This window comes from Hyla sarda, chromosome 1 (assembly GCF_029499605.1).
Source record: "Hyla sarda isolate aHylSar1 chromosome 1, aHylSar1.hap1, whole genome shotgun sequence".
Lineage (NCBI taxonomy): Eukaryota > Metazoa > Chordata > Amphibia > Anura > Hylidae > Hyla > Hyla sarda.
The window spans coordinates 253876006-253892359 of NC_079189.1; the positions used below are offsets into that span (position 1 = coordinate 253876006).

At 42.2% G+C, this 16354-nt stretch overlaps 1 protein-coding gene across 1 annotated transcript in view; it reads right to left on the reverse strand.

Moving 5' to 3' along the window:
• The window catches only part of ADGRL3 (adhesion G protein-coupled receptor L3), a 961109-nt gene that overhangs the window by 585502 nt on the left and 359253 nt on the right, over positions 1 to 16354 (reverse strand). The window contains exons 8-9 of the mRNA XM_056570909.1: positions 13502 to 13804; positions 6137 to 6240 (exon numbers count right to left, since the gene is read on the reverse strand). Coding sequence (XP_056426884.1) covers positions 6137 to 6240; positions 13502 to 13804 — 407 coding nt within the window. The remainder of the gene's footprint in view (positions 1 to 6136; positions 6241 to 13501; positions 13805 to 16354) is intronic.

Consider the following 16354-nt stretch of genomic DNA (forward strand, 5'->3'; position numbering starts at 1 on the left):
ACAAGGCAACAAGATCCGGCAAGGAAGGGAAGGGGAAGTGATGTTATATAAACAGGGAGCAGGTGGAAGCTGGTTCAACTGATTGGGCCAGGCACCAAACATTGGTGCACTGACCCTTTAAATTCTAGAGAGCTGGCGCGCGCGCCCTAAGGAGCAGAGCCGCGCGCGCCAGGACGTGACAGCCGGGGACCGGGACAGGTGAGTGACTTGGGATGCGATTCGCGAGCGGGCGCGTCCCGCTATGCGAATCGCAACCCCGCCGGCAGTGTCAGTGCAGCGCTCCCGATCAGCGGGTCTGACCGGGGAGCTGCAGAGAGAGGAACGCCGCAAGCGCTCCGGGGAGGAGCAGGGATCCGGAGCGCTCGGCGTAACACTGTCACTTTAAGCATTAATAACTCTGAGATGCTTTTACCTTTCATTCTGATTCCAAGATTGTTTTTTCGTGACATATTCAACTTTATGTTACTGGTAAATTTTCATCGATACTTGCATCAATTCTTGGTGAAAAATTCTAAAACTTTATGAAACGATGTAAAAATGTACCTTTTTTTAAACTTTGAAACTCTCTGCTTATAAGGAAAATGGACAACCCAAATAAATTATATATTGATTCACATATAAAATATGTCTACTTTATGTTTGCATCATAAAGTTTACATATTTTTAATTTTGGAAGACATTAGAGAGCTTAAAATTTCAGCAGCAATTTTCCAATTTTTCAAAAAAAATTCTAAATGGAATTTTTCAGTGGCCTGTTCAGTTTTGAAGTGGAATTGAAGAGCTTTCATATTACAAATACCTCATAAATGACCCCAATATAAAAACTGCACTCCTCAAAGTATTCAAAATGACATTCAGAAATGTTGTTAACCCTTTAGGTGTATCACAGGAATGGCAGCAAAATGAAGGAGAAAATTCAAAATCTTCATTTTTACACTCACATTTTCTTGTAGACCCATTTTTTTTTTTATTTTTACAAGGGGTAATAGGAGAAAACGCCCCCCAAAATTTGTAACCCCATTTCTCTCAAGTAAGGAAATACCTCATATGTGGATGTAAAGTGCACTGTGTGTGCACTAGAGGGCTCCGAAGGGAAGGAGCGACAATGGGATTTTAAAGAGTGAATTTTGCTGAAAGGGTTTTTGTGGGGCATGTCGCATTTAGGAAGCCCCTATGGTTCCATAACAGCAAAAAATAAATAAAACACCTGGCATACTATTTTGGAAACAACACCCCTCAAGGCACATAACAAGGGGTCCAGTGAGCCTTAAATGGGCACTGTCACCAACTTTATTTTTTGATATGTTGTAGTACAACATATCGTAGGGAACGGGCTAGTGCCGTAGCGGCCGGGGGGGGGGGGGAGGGGGGGGGGGTTAAACGGGCTAGCAACAAAAATAAATAAAAAATAAGATGGTGGGAGCTACCCTTTAACATCCCACAGGTGTTTGGCTGCTATGGCCCTTTTTTTTATCAACTCTCCGTGCCCGGGCTGCAAAATGATAAAAAAACAAACTTTACCTCACCTCCCTACGTTCCCCCGTTGCTCCGATGTTGGTGTCCCGTTCTCTGGTCCCTATCTTCTTCCGCTTCCTGCGGGTCGGTGAATCACGCTGCTCTCAGCGTATCACTGGCCACAGCTGGTGATTTGTTTTGTGTTATTTTGCAGCCCGGGCACGGAGGGTTAATAAAAAAAAATTAAAATAAAAAAAGGGCCATAGTACTCCTTTAAAGTCGGATGTATAAATAAAACAAAAAAATTTTACTAAAGTGCAGTTTTTTCCCCAACTTTACAATTTTTACAAAGGGTAATGGGAGAAAATGCCCCCCAAAAATTGTACCCCAGGTTAGGACGTAAAAAGCTCTGCGGGCTAACTACAATGCTCAGAAGAGAAGGAGCCACATTTGGCTTTTGGAAAGCAAATTTTGCTGAAATGGTTTTTGGGCGGCATTTCACATTTAGGAAGCCCCTATGGTGCCAGAACAGCAAAGAAAAACCCACAAGGCATACTATTTTGGAAATCACACCCCTCAAGGAAAGTAACAAGGGGTACAGTGAGCCTTAACACCCCACAGGTGTTTGATGACTTTTCGTTAAAGTCAGATGTGTAAATAAAAAAATATATATTTTACTAAAATGCTGTTTTTTCCCCAAATTTTACATTTTTACAAGGGGTAATAGGAGAAAATGCTCCCGAAAAATTTAAACCCCATTTCTTCTGAGTATAGAAATACCCGATGTGTGGACATCAAGTGCTCTGCTGGCGCACTACAATGCTCAGGAGAGAAGGAGCGCCATTGAGCTTTTGGAGAGAGAATTTGTTTGGAATAAAAGTCGGGAGCCGTGGTGCTTTTACAAAGCCCCCCGTGGTGCCAGAATAGTGGACCCCCCACATGTGAACCCATTTTGGAAACTTCACCCCTCACAGAATTTAATAATGGGTGCTGTGAGCATTTACACCCCACTGGCGTTTGACAGATCTTTGGAACAGTGGGCTGTGCTTCAATTCCGGACAAATTTTTATTCCAAAAGCCCAATGGCGCTCATATGGGGTATCTTCTTACTCAGAAGAAATGGGGTTACAAATTTTGGGGGGCTTTTTTTTCCTATTTTCCCTTGTGAAAATGAAAAATTTAGGGTAACACCAGCATTTTTTTTTTCCCATCCAAGTTTGATGAAAATTCATCAAACAATTGTGAGGTGTTAAGGCTCACTATACCCCTTATTACGTTCCGTGAGGGGTGTAGTTTCCAAAATGGGGTCACACGTGGATATTTATTTGTGTTTATATAAGAACCGCTGTAATATCAACCACCCCTAGGCAAATTATCAATTTAGGCCTCAAATGTACATAGTGCGCTCTCACTCCTGAGACTTGCTGTGCGTTCGCAGAGCATTTTACGCCCACATATGGGGTATTTCTGTACCCAGGAAGTTTTTTTCCTTTTACCTCTTGTGAAAATAAAAAGTATGGGGCAACACCAGCATGTTAGTGTAAAATGTTTTTTTTTTTTACACTAACAGGCTGGTGTTGCCCCAACATTTCCTTATCATAAGGGGTAAAAGGAGAAAAAGCCCCCATATGTGGCCCTAAACTGTTTCCTTGAAATACGACAGGGCTGCGAAGTGAGAGAGCGGTATACGCATTGAGGACTAAATTAGGGATTGCATAGGGGTGGACATAGAGGTATTTTACGTCAGTGATTCCCAAACAGGGTGCCTCCAGCTGTTGCTAGTGGCTGTCCGGAAATGCTAGGAGTTGTTTTTCAACAGCTGGAGGCTCCGTTTTGGACACACTGCTGTACGATACGTTTTTCATTTTTATTGGGGGGAAAGGGAGGGGGACAGTGTAAGGGGGTGTATATCTAGTGTTTTACCCTTTATTATGTGTTATTGTAATGTTTTTAGGGTACATTCGAACTTGCGGGGGTTTACGGTGAGTTTTCCCCTAGAAGTTGCGCAGCGGCGGAAAATTTGTCGCAGCTCAAACTTGAAGCAGGAAACTCACTGTAAACCTGCCCGTGTGAATGTACATTCACATGGCAGAGGGGGGCAAACCTCCAGCTGTTGCAAAACTACAATTCTCAGCATGAACTGACAGACCATGAATGCTGGGAGTTGTAGTTTTGCAACAGCTGGAGGTACACTGGTTTGGAAAACCTTCAGTTAGGTTCTGTTACATAACTCTGCATTTTCCAACCAGTGTGCCTTCAGCTGTTGCAAAACTACAACTCCCAGCATGTACTGGTCGCCCAAGGGGATGCTGGGAGATGTAGATATGCACACAACTACAACTCCCAGCATGGCGAGACAGTAGCTTGCTGTTCGTGCCTGCTGAGAGTTTTAGTCTTGTAAGATTTAGAGGGCCAAGGTTTAGAGACCACTGCACAGTGATTTCCAAACTGTGGCCCTCCAGAAGTTGCAAAACTACAAATCCCAGCATGCCCAGACAGCATATATATATATATATATATCTTTTTTTATTTTTGTGGGGTATGACCGGTACAAATTAACCATTTAAGAACCCAAGGTGTAGTCTCTAAACTGTAGCCTTCCAGATGTTGCCAAATTACAACTCCCAGCATGTCCAGACAGCTGTTTGGGCATGCTGGGAGTTGTAGTTTTGCAAGATCTATAGGGCCACAGTTTAGAGACTAACTGCACAGCTGTTGCAAAACCACAAATTCCAGCATGCCCAAACGGGAAACAGCTGTCTGGGCATGCTGGGAGTTGTAATTTGGCAACATCTGGAAGGCTACAGTTTAGAGACTACGCCCTGGGTCCTTGAGGAAGTGGTTAATTTGTACCTGTCATATCCCACAATATATATATATATATATATATATATATATATTTATGCTACTGAGTACCTAATCCCGATCATGTACATATAGGGGAAGATTTCTCAAAACCTGTGCAAAGGAAAAGTTGCCCATTTGCCCATAGCAACCAATCAGATTGCTTCTTTCATTTTGCAGAGGCCTTGTTAAAAATGAAAGAAGCGAGCTGATTGGTTGCTATGGGCAACATTTCCACTGCACAGTTTTTGATAAATCTCCCCCATAATGTTTACATGTCTAGCACCTATATTTCTTTCACAAATACCCTATATCTCTTGGAGCCTCACTAGTAAAGGGGACTTGTCCTTCACTCTGCATGACTTATCTTCATCCTTGAGTCTGATGTGCTAGATCCCTTGATCTAATCACTACAGGCTACTTTGTAGCCTCTGTTTTCATGCTGTACATGTAACAAAGAGAGCAGGATTATCGGAGTTTGTCTGCAGTATATCTAGGGCACTATGAAGAGATTACAACAGGTTAAAATTAGTAAAAATAAAAGTAGATCTTCCTAAATTAGTGCAAAGGTTTAGTGATAAAAGCACAGTAGTTTTTTATCTGTTCTAGCTGATCATGTGTGTCATCTAGCTTTCTCAGACCTCCAAACAGCAGAGCAGATGTTTTAAAAGCATTTTACAAACACTGCTGAGAGCTGGCAGTATCACACATACTTAGCTGCAGGTAGTTTCACATATATAGGGGGAGATTTATCAAAACCTGTGCAGAGGAAAAGTTGCCCAGTTGACCATAGCAACGAATCAGATCGCGTCTTTCATTTTTAACAAGGCCTCTGCAAAATGAATAAAGCGATCTGATTGGTTGCTGTGGGCAACTGGTGAACTTTTCCTCTGGACAGCTGCTCTGAGCTCCTGGCAGACCTGAGCAGTTAGGGAGCAGTGAACATAGAGGGAGGTGTGTGCGGCCTCAGTCAATCAGGGACATTCACTCACCGAAAAGAAGAGCATTGCACAGCACAGATCTCCTATACTGACTACAGGTTTGCTTAATGGCTGGTTTCCAAGGCGCTGTAAAATGCAGTTGTTGGTGTGGAGGAAGAAAGGTGACCCCCAAGTCGTGCCAATTTTTTGAGATTATTTTTAAAGTAAAATTGACTCTCTTTTAATAACTATTTTAAAAAATGTTTATCATTTAGTCAGCACAATATAATTTTTTATTTTTTTTTATAATGACAATGCCTCTTTAAAGGGGTACTCCGGTGCTTACACATCTTATCCCCTATCCAAAGGATAGGGGATAAGATGCCTGATCGCGGGAGTCCCGCAGCTGGGGACCCCCGGGATCATGCACGCGGCACCCCGTTTGTAATCAGCACCCGGAGCGTGTTCGCTCCGGGTCTTATTACGATCGACCGCAGGGTCGGCGGCGTGTGATGTCACGCCTCCGCCCCCGTGTGATGTCACGCTCCGCCCCTCAATGCAATAGCATCAATAGCTATCACGCCCCCTTCCGTAGGCTTGCATTGAGGGGCGGAGCGTGACGTCACATGGGGGCGGAGGCGTGACGTCACACGCCGCCGGCCCTGCGGTCGCCGGTAATCTGTCCCGGAGCGAACACGCTCCGGGGGCTGATTACAAACGGGGTGCCGCGTGCATGATCCCGGGGGTCCCCAGCGGCAGGACTCCCGCGATCAGGCATCTTATCCCCTATCCTTTGGATAGGGGATAAGATGTGTAAGCACCGGAGTATCCCTTTAAGTCCTTCATACAAAAGTATTTTTCACATTAACAGATGTTTGCCCATTTCTACATAAATATCTGACTGAAAACATGTTTACCTTTTGCGCAATATGACTAATCCATGGAGATGAGCAGTTGCTTAAGTCAGGTCCTTGTGGATTCCATACACCATCTGGAGCAATGCATGTATATGTTGCCACACCTAAAACAGAAATGTATCAATATGATAAAGTTAACTGCATTAAAATTAGGCCAATAAAAAAAGTCAATCCCAAAGAAACAACAAAATCGCCATAAGGCTAGGTTTCCACACAGGTTTTTTGTAGGGTTTTCTGTAAAACTGCCACTGCAGTTTTTGAGCCAAAAGTCAGAAGTGTATCCAGTAGGGAGAAGAAGTTTAAAACTATGTTCAGACGTGGGACTGTCCGCATGGAAAATCTTCATGTGGACATTCTGCAGACAGCTAGGACCACTTGGAAATGTGTTTTCTCATAGAATTGTCTATTCTTTTTGCTGACTCCGGAATTAGGATTTCCATGACAGAAATATCTGCCACAAAAATTCCGCCGTGTGCACAGTGCAGCAGAATGTCCATGCGGAATAATTCTGCTGAAGAAACACACCTTTAGGGTCTACCTACACAAAAAGTTTATACAGATTTTATGCTGTAGAGTTCAATGTAAACTAAATGACCGAACACAGCTTCAAATCTGCAGCTTCAAATCCAGCGCATTAAAATATGCTCAGGATACTATATGTGTGAATAATGCCTTAAATATATAGGTGAATTAAAAAAATGCACATAAATTTGCACATCCATGTACACATACAGTTATCAACAAAATTTAGAATACATATAAATATATATAAAATAAACTGATGTAGTATGATATATAAAAATAATAAAAAATATATATGAAAAAAATATATGTATAAAACATTTTTTTTTTAATCGCTAGGTGTGAACTGGGCATCAGAATAGTATTCACTTCACATTTTCAATCATCTCATTTAATCCTTGCGGGACCAATGTGGCAAGTTTATGAATCCAGAAGGATTCCCTGTTAATTAAGTGCTGGAATCTCCCAGGGCAACCTTCAGGGATATATTCTATTATAATTAAATGTAAAGAACTCATATCACCTTTATGAATAGTTGAAAAGTGTCTTGAAACACTATGTAGTAAAAATTTAATTTTAATATTCGATCTATGTTTGCACATGCAGGATCGCACCGTCTGTACGAAGTTTATTGTTCTGAACGCTGTGTGCGGGCTTCCGTGTTCAAGGCGATAGTGCTAAAGCTGCCACTGTAAACCTAAATAGGAAAGTATTTTGTGGATATCTTGGAGATCTTGCCCTCCAAAGTGCGTTTTTGTATTTTTTCATAAGAGAGATAATATTACTCCATTTACCAGGGGAGTTAAAGGAAAACTTGAGAGTAAACCACAAAATGGGGGAGTAACAAGGAGGATGAAAAATTTAGAAAAACTTTAATATAAGCCAACAATAAGGCACAAATCAATGTATTAGCACACATGGTACTGTACTATGCATATACAAGAGGGGGGTGGTTCCCAGTCAAGAGGAAAATTAAGTAACCTCTAACTACAGATAAACACATATTACGGGTAAACATATTGATCAAAAGAACTGTGCATCAGCTTAGGCAAAGTTACCAAAAAAAAACAAACACACTAATAAGGAATAGCCTAAAGTTAAAGGGGTCAGTAAAATACTGATACTGTGTTGCCCTTGCTAAAGTCATATAAGGCACAATAATTTGACCTCCTAAACAGAATAAACCAAAACACAAAACTACTTGGAGTCACCTGAATATAAAATATATTGTTTATTGGTATACATAAAAGGGGAAAGGGGAAACAGAATCACAAAAATACAGCGAAATCACCGGCACAACTTCCATATAGATGGTAACAAGTGGGCATATACTTCAATAAGGTGCATATAGTCTGAATAGCAGCAATATGGAACAGGAGATGGTGCAGTAATTAAACACACTATAGTGTAGTAGTAAAAGTTCCATATGCATAAAGTGCTATGGAGACAGAGAACAGAGGGCAGTTAGACAGAAAACAACAACTCAACTTCAGAAGCTAATAACTATTGGAAGGATTAAGATTTTTTAATAGAAGTAATTTACAAATCTGTTTAACTTTCCGGAGCCAGTTGATATATATATAAATAAATATATATATATATAAAAAAGTTTTGGCCTGGAATACCCCTTTAAAAAGGCACTGTTATTTGAACAAACCTATCAATAGTACAAGCAAAAAAAAAAAAACTTTGTAATATAGCTTATGAGACAAAAATGCTTCTTTCTCCTATTATCAAGCTTCTTTCCTCACTCCCCTACTGCTGCTCAAATATTATTTTTTGAAACTCAGCTAAGCTTTGCTTTGCACCTGCAAGACAAGGCAATACAAGTCTAGGCAGGGGGAAGGTGGGAGCTCTGCCTATTAGCTCTGGGATAATTGCAAATAAAGATGCAAGAGCAGAAATCTGCTGGAAAATGATATATGCAAGGTGTTTACAGTGGTCCCTCAACATATGATATTAATTGGTTCCGGGAGGACCATCATATGTTGAAACCATCATATGTCGAGTACATATGTCTATGTAAAAATGGTAATTGGTTCTGGGGCCTTGGAACCATTGTATGTTGAATACATATCTCTATGGGAAACTGCTAATTGATTCTGGGATGACCATTGTATGTGGAGTGTATGGGGAGTGTTTAACAAACCAGGGTGCCTCCAGCTGTTGCACAACTACAACTCCCAGCATGCATGTACAGCCATTGACTGTCTGGGAATGCTCGGAGTTATAGTTTTGCAATAGCTGGAGGCACACTGATAGGGAAACATTGATGTATGGGGTGTACAGTGTGTATATGTATTGTATGTGATGTGTGACATCGCATACAGTACTGTACAGTTCTTTAAATACCTTCAGGGGGGACAGAATGTCCTCCATTATGATCCTGCCGACTACAGCTCTATAGGAAAGGAAGGGGAGGGCAGCCAGCAGCTCATTGGATGCCTGCAGCAAGATGCTACAGGCTATTGGCTATGGCTGCACTGGGGGGGGGCGGGGCTTACACGGAGCTCACAGTGGAAGCCTGTATGAGTTAGCAGGACAGCATGTGAGTAACAAAAGGCAGAACGGGGCACATGGGGACATTAAAAAACTATCTGTCAGATGCTGAAGTTGTCAGCGCTGTCAGATAGTTGTACGATGGCCCCGACACACAGCAGCATCATATGTCGAGGCTGCCTTCAACATACGATGGGCTCTGAGAGGCCATCATATGTTGAAATGATCATATGTCAGGGCCATCATAAGTCGAGGGGTCACTGTAATGGCCAGAAATAAATTTGAATAAGCCACTCCCCAAATAAAATTTTAATTGCCCCTTTTTCCCATTTTACCCGGATCATTGCACAAAAAAATTACCCCTCATATAGCCCCATATACGGCAAAAATTATAAAGTTATAGGTGGTCAAAATAGGGCAATTTTAAACATTCTTATTTTGTTTTAAAAAAAAAAAAAGTTGGGTTTTTTTTTATTGTTTTTTTATAAAACAGTACAATAATAAAAAAAAAGTATCTAAACATTTTAATTATATTGACCCACTGAAGAAAGAATACATGATATGAGTATAGCGTGAAAACAAAACGCTCTGAAATTTGCCTTGTGTGCCACATTCAAAAAAGGACTGTCTAGCAGGATTAAAGATTTTGCTGCACGTGATCCTCCATCTTCTTTGACTGAACTTATGCATGTGGCCACATGTATTGATGTGCGTTTTGCCGAGAGACAGGAGGAATTGCGCTTAGAGAGGGAACCTGCCCCTCTAACACCCATGTTTCAACTTTTCACATATTCACTACACTGTTTTGTCTACCTTCTACGTTGGACATGGCCCGCGGCCTTCCGCACTCCTGACTACTCCAACCTAATAATATATTAGGGGGCAGTACAGAGATCTCTCCCATGATCTATTTATACCCAGGACTGTATCTATAACAAGGGGGAATCCTCTACGTTTCGAGGAAAGAAGGTTTCTACAAAAGCACAGACGGGGTTCTGTAAGAACAGTGAGACTGTAGAATTCTCTCCCTGAGGAGGTGGTCATGGTGAACTCGGTAAAAGAGGATGCATTTTTGGAGAGTAATAACATTACAGGTTATGGACTTTAGATTTATAGGGACAAAACATTATTCTGACTGCCATATTTGGAGTCTGGAAGGAATTTTTACCTCTAAGATAAGTGTTTTTTGCCTTCCTCTGGATCAACTCATTAGGGACTCATTAGGGATATAGGTTGAACTTGATGGACTCTGGTCTTATTTCAACCTTATAAACTGTGTTACTATGTTACTTCCAGAAGAAGAGAGTAGATTTGTACTATGCAACTCCCATGACTTCTCAAGATGCATCCCAAGAAAATCATTTTAAACTACTCACCCACTGGTATAAAACCCCTGAACTGCTACACCACATGGGATTATCTGAATCAAAGCTGTGCTGGCGTTGTCAGGAAAAGACGGCACCTTGTTACACATGGTGGGACTGTCGTCTGAGTATGCCCTTTCGGATGGAAGTAGCAGGCATAATTAAAGGCAAAGGATAGGGGATAAAATGTCTGATTGTGCGGGTTGGGGTGGCCATGGTCGTGACATCATGCCACGCCCCTTGTGACGTCACACCACGCCTCCTCTATTCATAACTATGGGAGGGGCATGACGGCACGAGGGGGCGTGACGTCATGACCATGGCCAGTCAAACCCAGCGTTCTGAACATAATGTTCAGAACGCAGGGTGACGGCAGGGGGATCACGGGGCTCTCAGCGGGGTAGAGTACCCCTTTTACCAAGTAAACTTCTCTAATATTGCATTAAATCTACCCATAGTGGCGTTGGCACTTTCCACACCCACATTTCACCCTTCTAAACACTCTCTACCCACCCATATGATCACAGTTGTCAAGTCACTCATACCTCTTTTATGGCTTAATATCTCTGACCCCTCTATCCATCAATGGCTGATAAAATCAACCAAATTTGCAGATTAAGGGGAGCTTACTAGCTGTGCCAATGGGACACACTAGTTATTTCTTTACATAGCTTAAACCCATGCCTGGTGAAGGAGCCCCTCGGGTGCCTACATGACTGGCCCGCGTGGCTACCTTGACATTGGTCCCCTCCCCATTGACTTGTCACTGTCTAGACCCTGTCTCTAACAACCTATCCCTCCCCATCCATCTTGCTTTAAGCCACTCCTCAGTTCCCCTCCACGAGAACATACTGAAGAGACTGTTTGTACCTTGACTCAAAATTACCACCCCCTCCCCACTCCTCCATGTTTAGGAGGATTTGGCTTTGTTTGCCTATCTACGCATAGGCCTCTATTTATCATTGCTTTGTTTGTTTCTCTCCTTTGTTTAATAAAAATTAATTTGATTTAAAAAAAAATGCATCTGTAATAAGCCTGCTCACCTTGACTGTAGACTTTGTTTTGCAGGCCTGTTTATGTTTTAGACAACCAAAAACATATCAAGGGAAGTTTAGGTGCAGCTCACAATTATTAGTGACTCACAAGCCCCAATGGCAACAGCTAGCCAATAATGCTTGCGATTCTTTGATTATTGTGAGCTGCACCTAGACTTTCTGCTACAAATGCATGCAGGAGCCATGTCCAGTAGCACCACATGTTACAGCACCTCAAAAAGCACAATTCAAAACTGCAAAAGAGACCATCACAGTTTTAAGCCTGCAGATTGACTGCAGAGAATTCTCATGAAATCTTGATTTCTGGTCCTGGACTAACAGACCAATTGATTGACAGAACATGCATTTGTATTGCAATAGGTAGAGTAATACTTTTCTGTAAGGGCAGGGGCACACAGGGTGCATCTGCAGTGTATTTCACACTGCGGATGCGCCGAAAGCAGCGCCGAAGTGTCCACGTGTAGTGGCTACTTCCCAGCTGCAGTCAGCAGCGCGCTCTGCGCTGTAGATGCGCTCATGTGACCCTGCCCTAAGACATCTTTGTCAAGTTAAACTTAGACTGTGTTCCAAAATTTGTGTCTGTGAGCTGCAGTTAGTACAGCAGTTTATAACATGTGCATTTTTTAGATTGGGTTTTCATGAGCAGTAGCTGACCAAACATTCTGCACCAGTCTTTCTTTACTACAAACAATGTAAAACCTAGCAAAAATAATCAAATTGCAAAGCCCACACAGACATTTTAGGTTCTGATTGTGTATGCAAAGAAAGGCCAGAGAAATGTGAATGTGGGACTACAGCCTTAGGCAAGTTTTACAAAGGCATATTACATGTGCATGTTTGTGCCTGTATTGCGGACATAAGTCTAAGCTAGACAATGGGTCTAATGACCCGAACTGGCAACTGTCAGTTCAGGTCAACAGAAACGCAGTCATGCTGTCACGGTTCGGCAGGCAGGAGGTGGATCCTCTGTGTCAGAGAGGGTTTGGCGAGGACCGTGTCGGTGGACCGGTTCTAAGTAGCTACTGGTTTTCACCAGAGCCCGCCGCAAAGCGGGATGGTCTTGCAGCGGCGGTAGCAACCAGGTCGTATCCACCGGCAACGGCTCAACCTCTCTGACTGCTGAGATAGGCATGGTACAAGGGATAAGGCAAGAGCAAGGTCGGACGTAGCAGAAGGTCAGGGCAGGCAGCAAGGATCGTAGTCAGGGGCAACGGCAGGAGGTCTGGAACACAGGCTAGGAACACTCAAGGAAAGGCTTTCTCTGGCACAAGGGCAACAAGATCCGGCAGGGGAGTGCAGGGGCAGTGATCAGATATAGTCTGGGAGCAGGTGGAAGCCAATTAAGCTAATTGGGCCAGGCACCAATCATTGGTGCACTGGCCCTTTAAGTCTCAGAGAGCTGGCGCGCGCGCGCCCTAGAGAGCGGAGCCGCGCGCGCCAGCACATGACAGCAGGGGACCGGGACGGGTAAGTGACTTGGGACGCGATTCGCGAGCGGGCGCGTCCCGCTGTGCGAATCGCATCCCCGACGGCCATGTCAGTGCAGCGCTCCCGGTCAGCGGGACTGACCGGGGCGCTGCAGGGAGAGAGACGCCGTGAGCGCTCCAGGGAGGAGCGGGGACCCGGAGCGCTCGGCGTAACACATGCTAGGACTTAAATCCCTTATATAGATGCAAAAATGCACATGTGATATGCCCATGAGAAACTGGCCTTAACATCCTTCATTCCTAATGACAGCCAGGGCACAATTTCATCTAACTATTCATGGCAGTTTTAACAAACATTTTTCTTTTCCTACATTCAACCTAAACATTCTAGCATGTAAAATAAGGCATAGCAGAATATAAAATAAGAAATAGCAGAATTAAGGTTGCAAAGTATATGTGTTCTAAATTTAAGAAAAACAGAAAAGAAACAAGACTCACCAACTGTTCCTAAAGGACATGGCTGTTTTGCTGTTTGACCCTGTCGAGTTTTGAACCACATGATCTCACGTGCTGCTATAGCCTCACAACTCTCTATGCCAACTGCAGGCAAAAGTGATGAAACAGGTGTGGACCGTGTAGTGACCTCCACAGGAATTTCAGTTGATGGAGGTAACGTAGATATGTTTCTATGGGACAGTGTTGATATAGATGTTGGTTTTCCCGTGCTCGTAGTTGTAATCCGGTAAGTTGTAGAAGAAACAGATGTACTAGCTCCATTATACTGACGTGTGGGAAATAAATCTAAAAAGAAGAAAAAAATTAGTGAAAACATAATGTTGGGATTTTTTTTCTTTAAACAGAAACATTTAAATTTCATTTCAAAATGTATATGGAAAATTAAAATAAAACAAATACTCTAAAGTACCCTAAATGTACCATGTAAATATACAAACAATGGGGGAGATATTTAAAGAATTTTGCACCACTTGTTCATGTTATCTGAGACACATTTGTGTAAAATGTGGTGAATGCTATTATCTCCACATATACAGGCATTTAAAGGGGTTATCCACCATAAGGTGATTTTAGCACTTACCTGTCAGATAGAAATGGACATGCTTAGGAAGGATTTGTGCTTGTCTTGGGGCTAAATGTCTGTACTGCGAAATTACCAAAACATTGGTGCGATCTTTTCGTGAAATGGCCATTTTCTGTTGGAGTTCCCTCCCTCCAACTACAAGTCCCATGATTCCTTGTTTGAAAGTATGAGGTCACCTTCCTCCCTCCCATACATCAGCCACCCCACCCAATGAAACACACCTGTGCTCCCTTCCATACAATAGACCAGTGTTTTCTATGGCTCCAATCATTAAATCAGACAGGCTCCTTTCAGCTGACTAGTGTGTAATGTCTCGGGCTGCACTGCAACCTGGGAAAACCTGAGGTGACAGTCATTTTGTTTAAAACATCTGGGCAAAAATCACAGAAGAATTGCGAGACCACCATCAACCACAGGTACAGACATTATATTATGAACTATATGAACTACACTAACTTTACAACCTAACTTAGCATAGCCAAATAAAAAAATACGCAACACAGAGAGACACAGCTGCACAGCCACCATTTGTAATTTGATCTACTTGCATCTCAGCATAATTTCAAAAACTAACAGGTTGTTAGTATACATTTTGATCAAAAAGTACAAGCCCACTCGCCACGTCAAGGCCACCTCGTTAGACACTGGCGTATTGCTCGGCGGCGACCACTGCCTCCGAGACCCAATGCCCAACGGGGGGAGAGACCCAGTGGCCAGGCAGCCCCACTACTGCCCGACCAAGCCCCTGGCTCTGGGCCACTCCACCCCACAGACAAAGAATCGTAGAAACAATGGCCGCCACAGAGAACCACACCAGTATGAAACCTACCCTGTGCTCACTGCCAGAGGGCTGGGAGACTGGTAGGGGGAAACACTTCTGCAGTTTCCTGCTAATTAAAAATGCCTGGGCCAAATGGCCTTGACCTTGACTTGGCGGGTGGGCTTGTACTTTTTGATCAAAATGCATATTAACAACCTGATAGTTTTTGAAATTATGCTGAGAAGCAAGTAGATCAAATTACAAATGGTGGATGTGCGGCTGTTTCTTACTTTTTGTGTTGCAAATAAAAAAATACCAAAAATACCCCCTTAACACAATGGCCCTGATTTACTAAGAGTTGAGTGTAGTTTTCCACATTTACTAAGGTTTCCCAACATTTTTTACTTTTTTCCTATATTTAGCTTTTTTTTTGTACACATGCTCTGATCTGTCGGGTTTTCCTTAGAATTTCTGGCACACAACCCAACAAAACAAGTCGGGTTTATAATAGTATATCAGGGCCAATATGTTTTACTCTAAGCACTGTTTGTCAGGTTTTTTTTTTTGCACTTTTTTGCACTTAAATTTTTTTCCTTCTAAACTTCTAAAAATCATAATGCTACCCTACCCTGTTATGAGGTCAGCACAAACATTTTTAAATTTGCAAAGCTTTATGCCTAAAGTGCATGATCTATATATCTTTAATGCAGGCATATGGAACATATATCGGGCAGGTACACAAGTAATAATGTGCCCAAAATGCTTGCTTTTTATAATCCTAAAGCAGCCATATGGTGCAAATACACAATAAATAAGTTCATAGAATGACCAAAGAAAAATCATATTGCATATAAATATTAATTAAGCACCTTGTATTGCTTGTTAGTGTGCATAAAAATGCTTCTGTCCTGGAAAGACTGAAAGCTGTCTCACACTGGTGAAAGCTAGCTGATACACTGCACTGAGGCCCAGCAGAGAAAGAACAACACCCTCCCCCCCCCCCCCCCCCCCCTCCACTCAGAAAAATGGTACTGGACCAAAAAGGCTTGATTTTCAGAGTTGGCTTGCAAAATTAAAGAGACAGAAACCCCTAGTGGCCGTTTTTTTAAAACTATTTTTCAAATCATTAGCAATCACATTTTTTAATAAAGTATATTAGGAAAATGCTACGTTTTTAAGGAAGTATAAATGAATAAACAAGTTTCTAACGACCGTAACGCTCTAAGGACCGAGCCAATTTCATTTTTGCATTTTTGTTTTTTTAAGGTTTAGTTTTTACGCAGTGCACTTTACAGTAAAGCTGACACGTTACCTTTATTCTGTGGGTCAATATGATTAAAATGTTGCATGCTTTTTTATTATTGCACTATTTAAAAAAACCAAAAACTAACTTTTTTGTAACAAATTAAGTATGTTTAAAATGGCTGTATTCTGACGCCTGTAACGTTTTAATTTTTCTGTATATGAGGGCTCAATTTTTGTACTATGATCT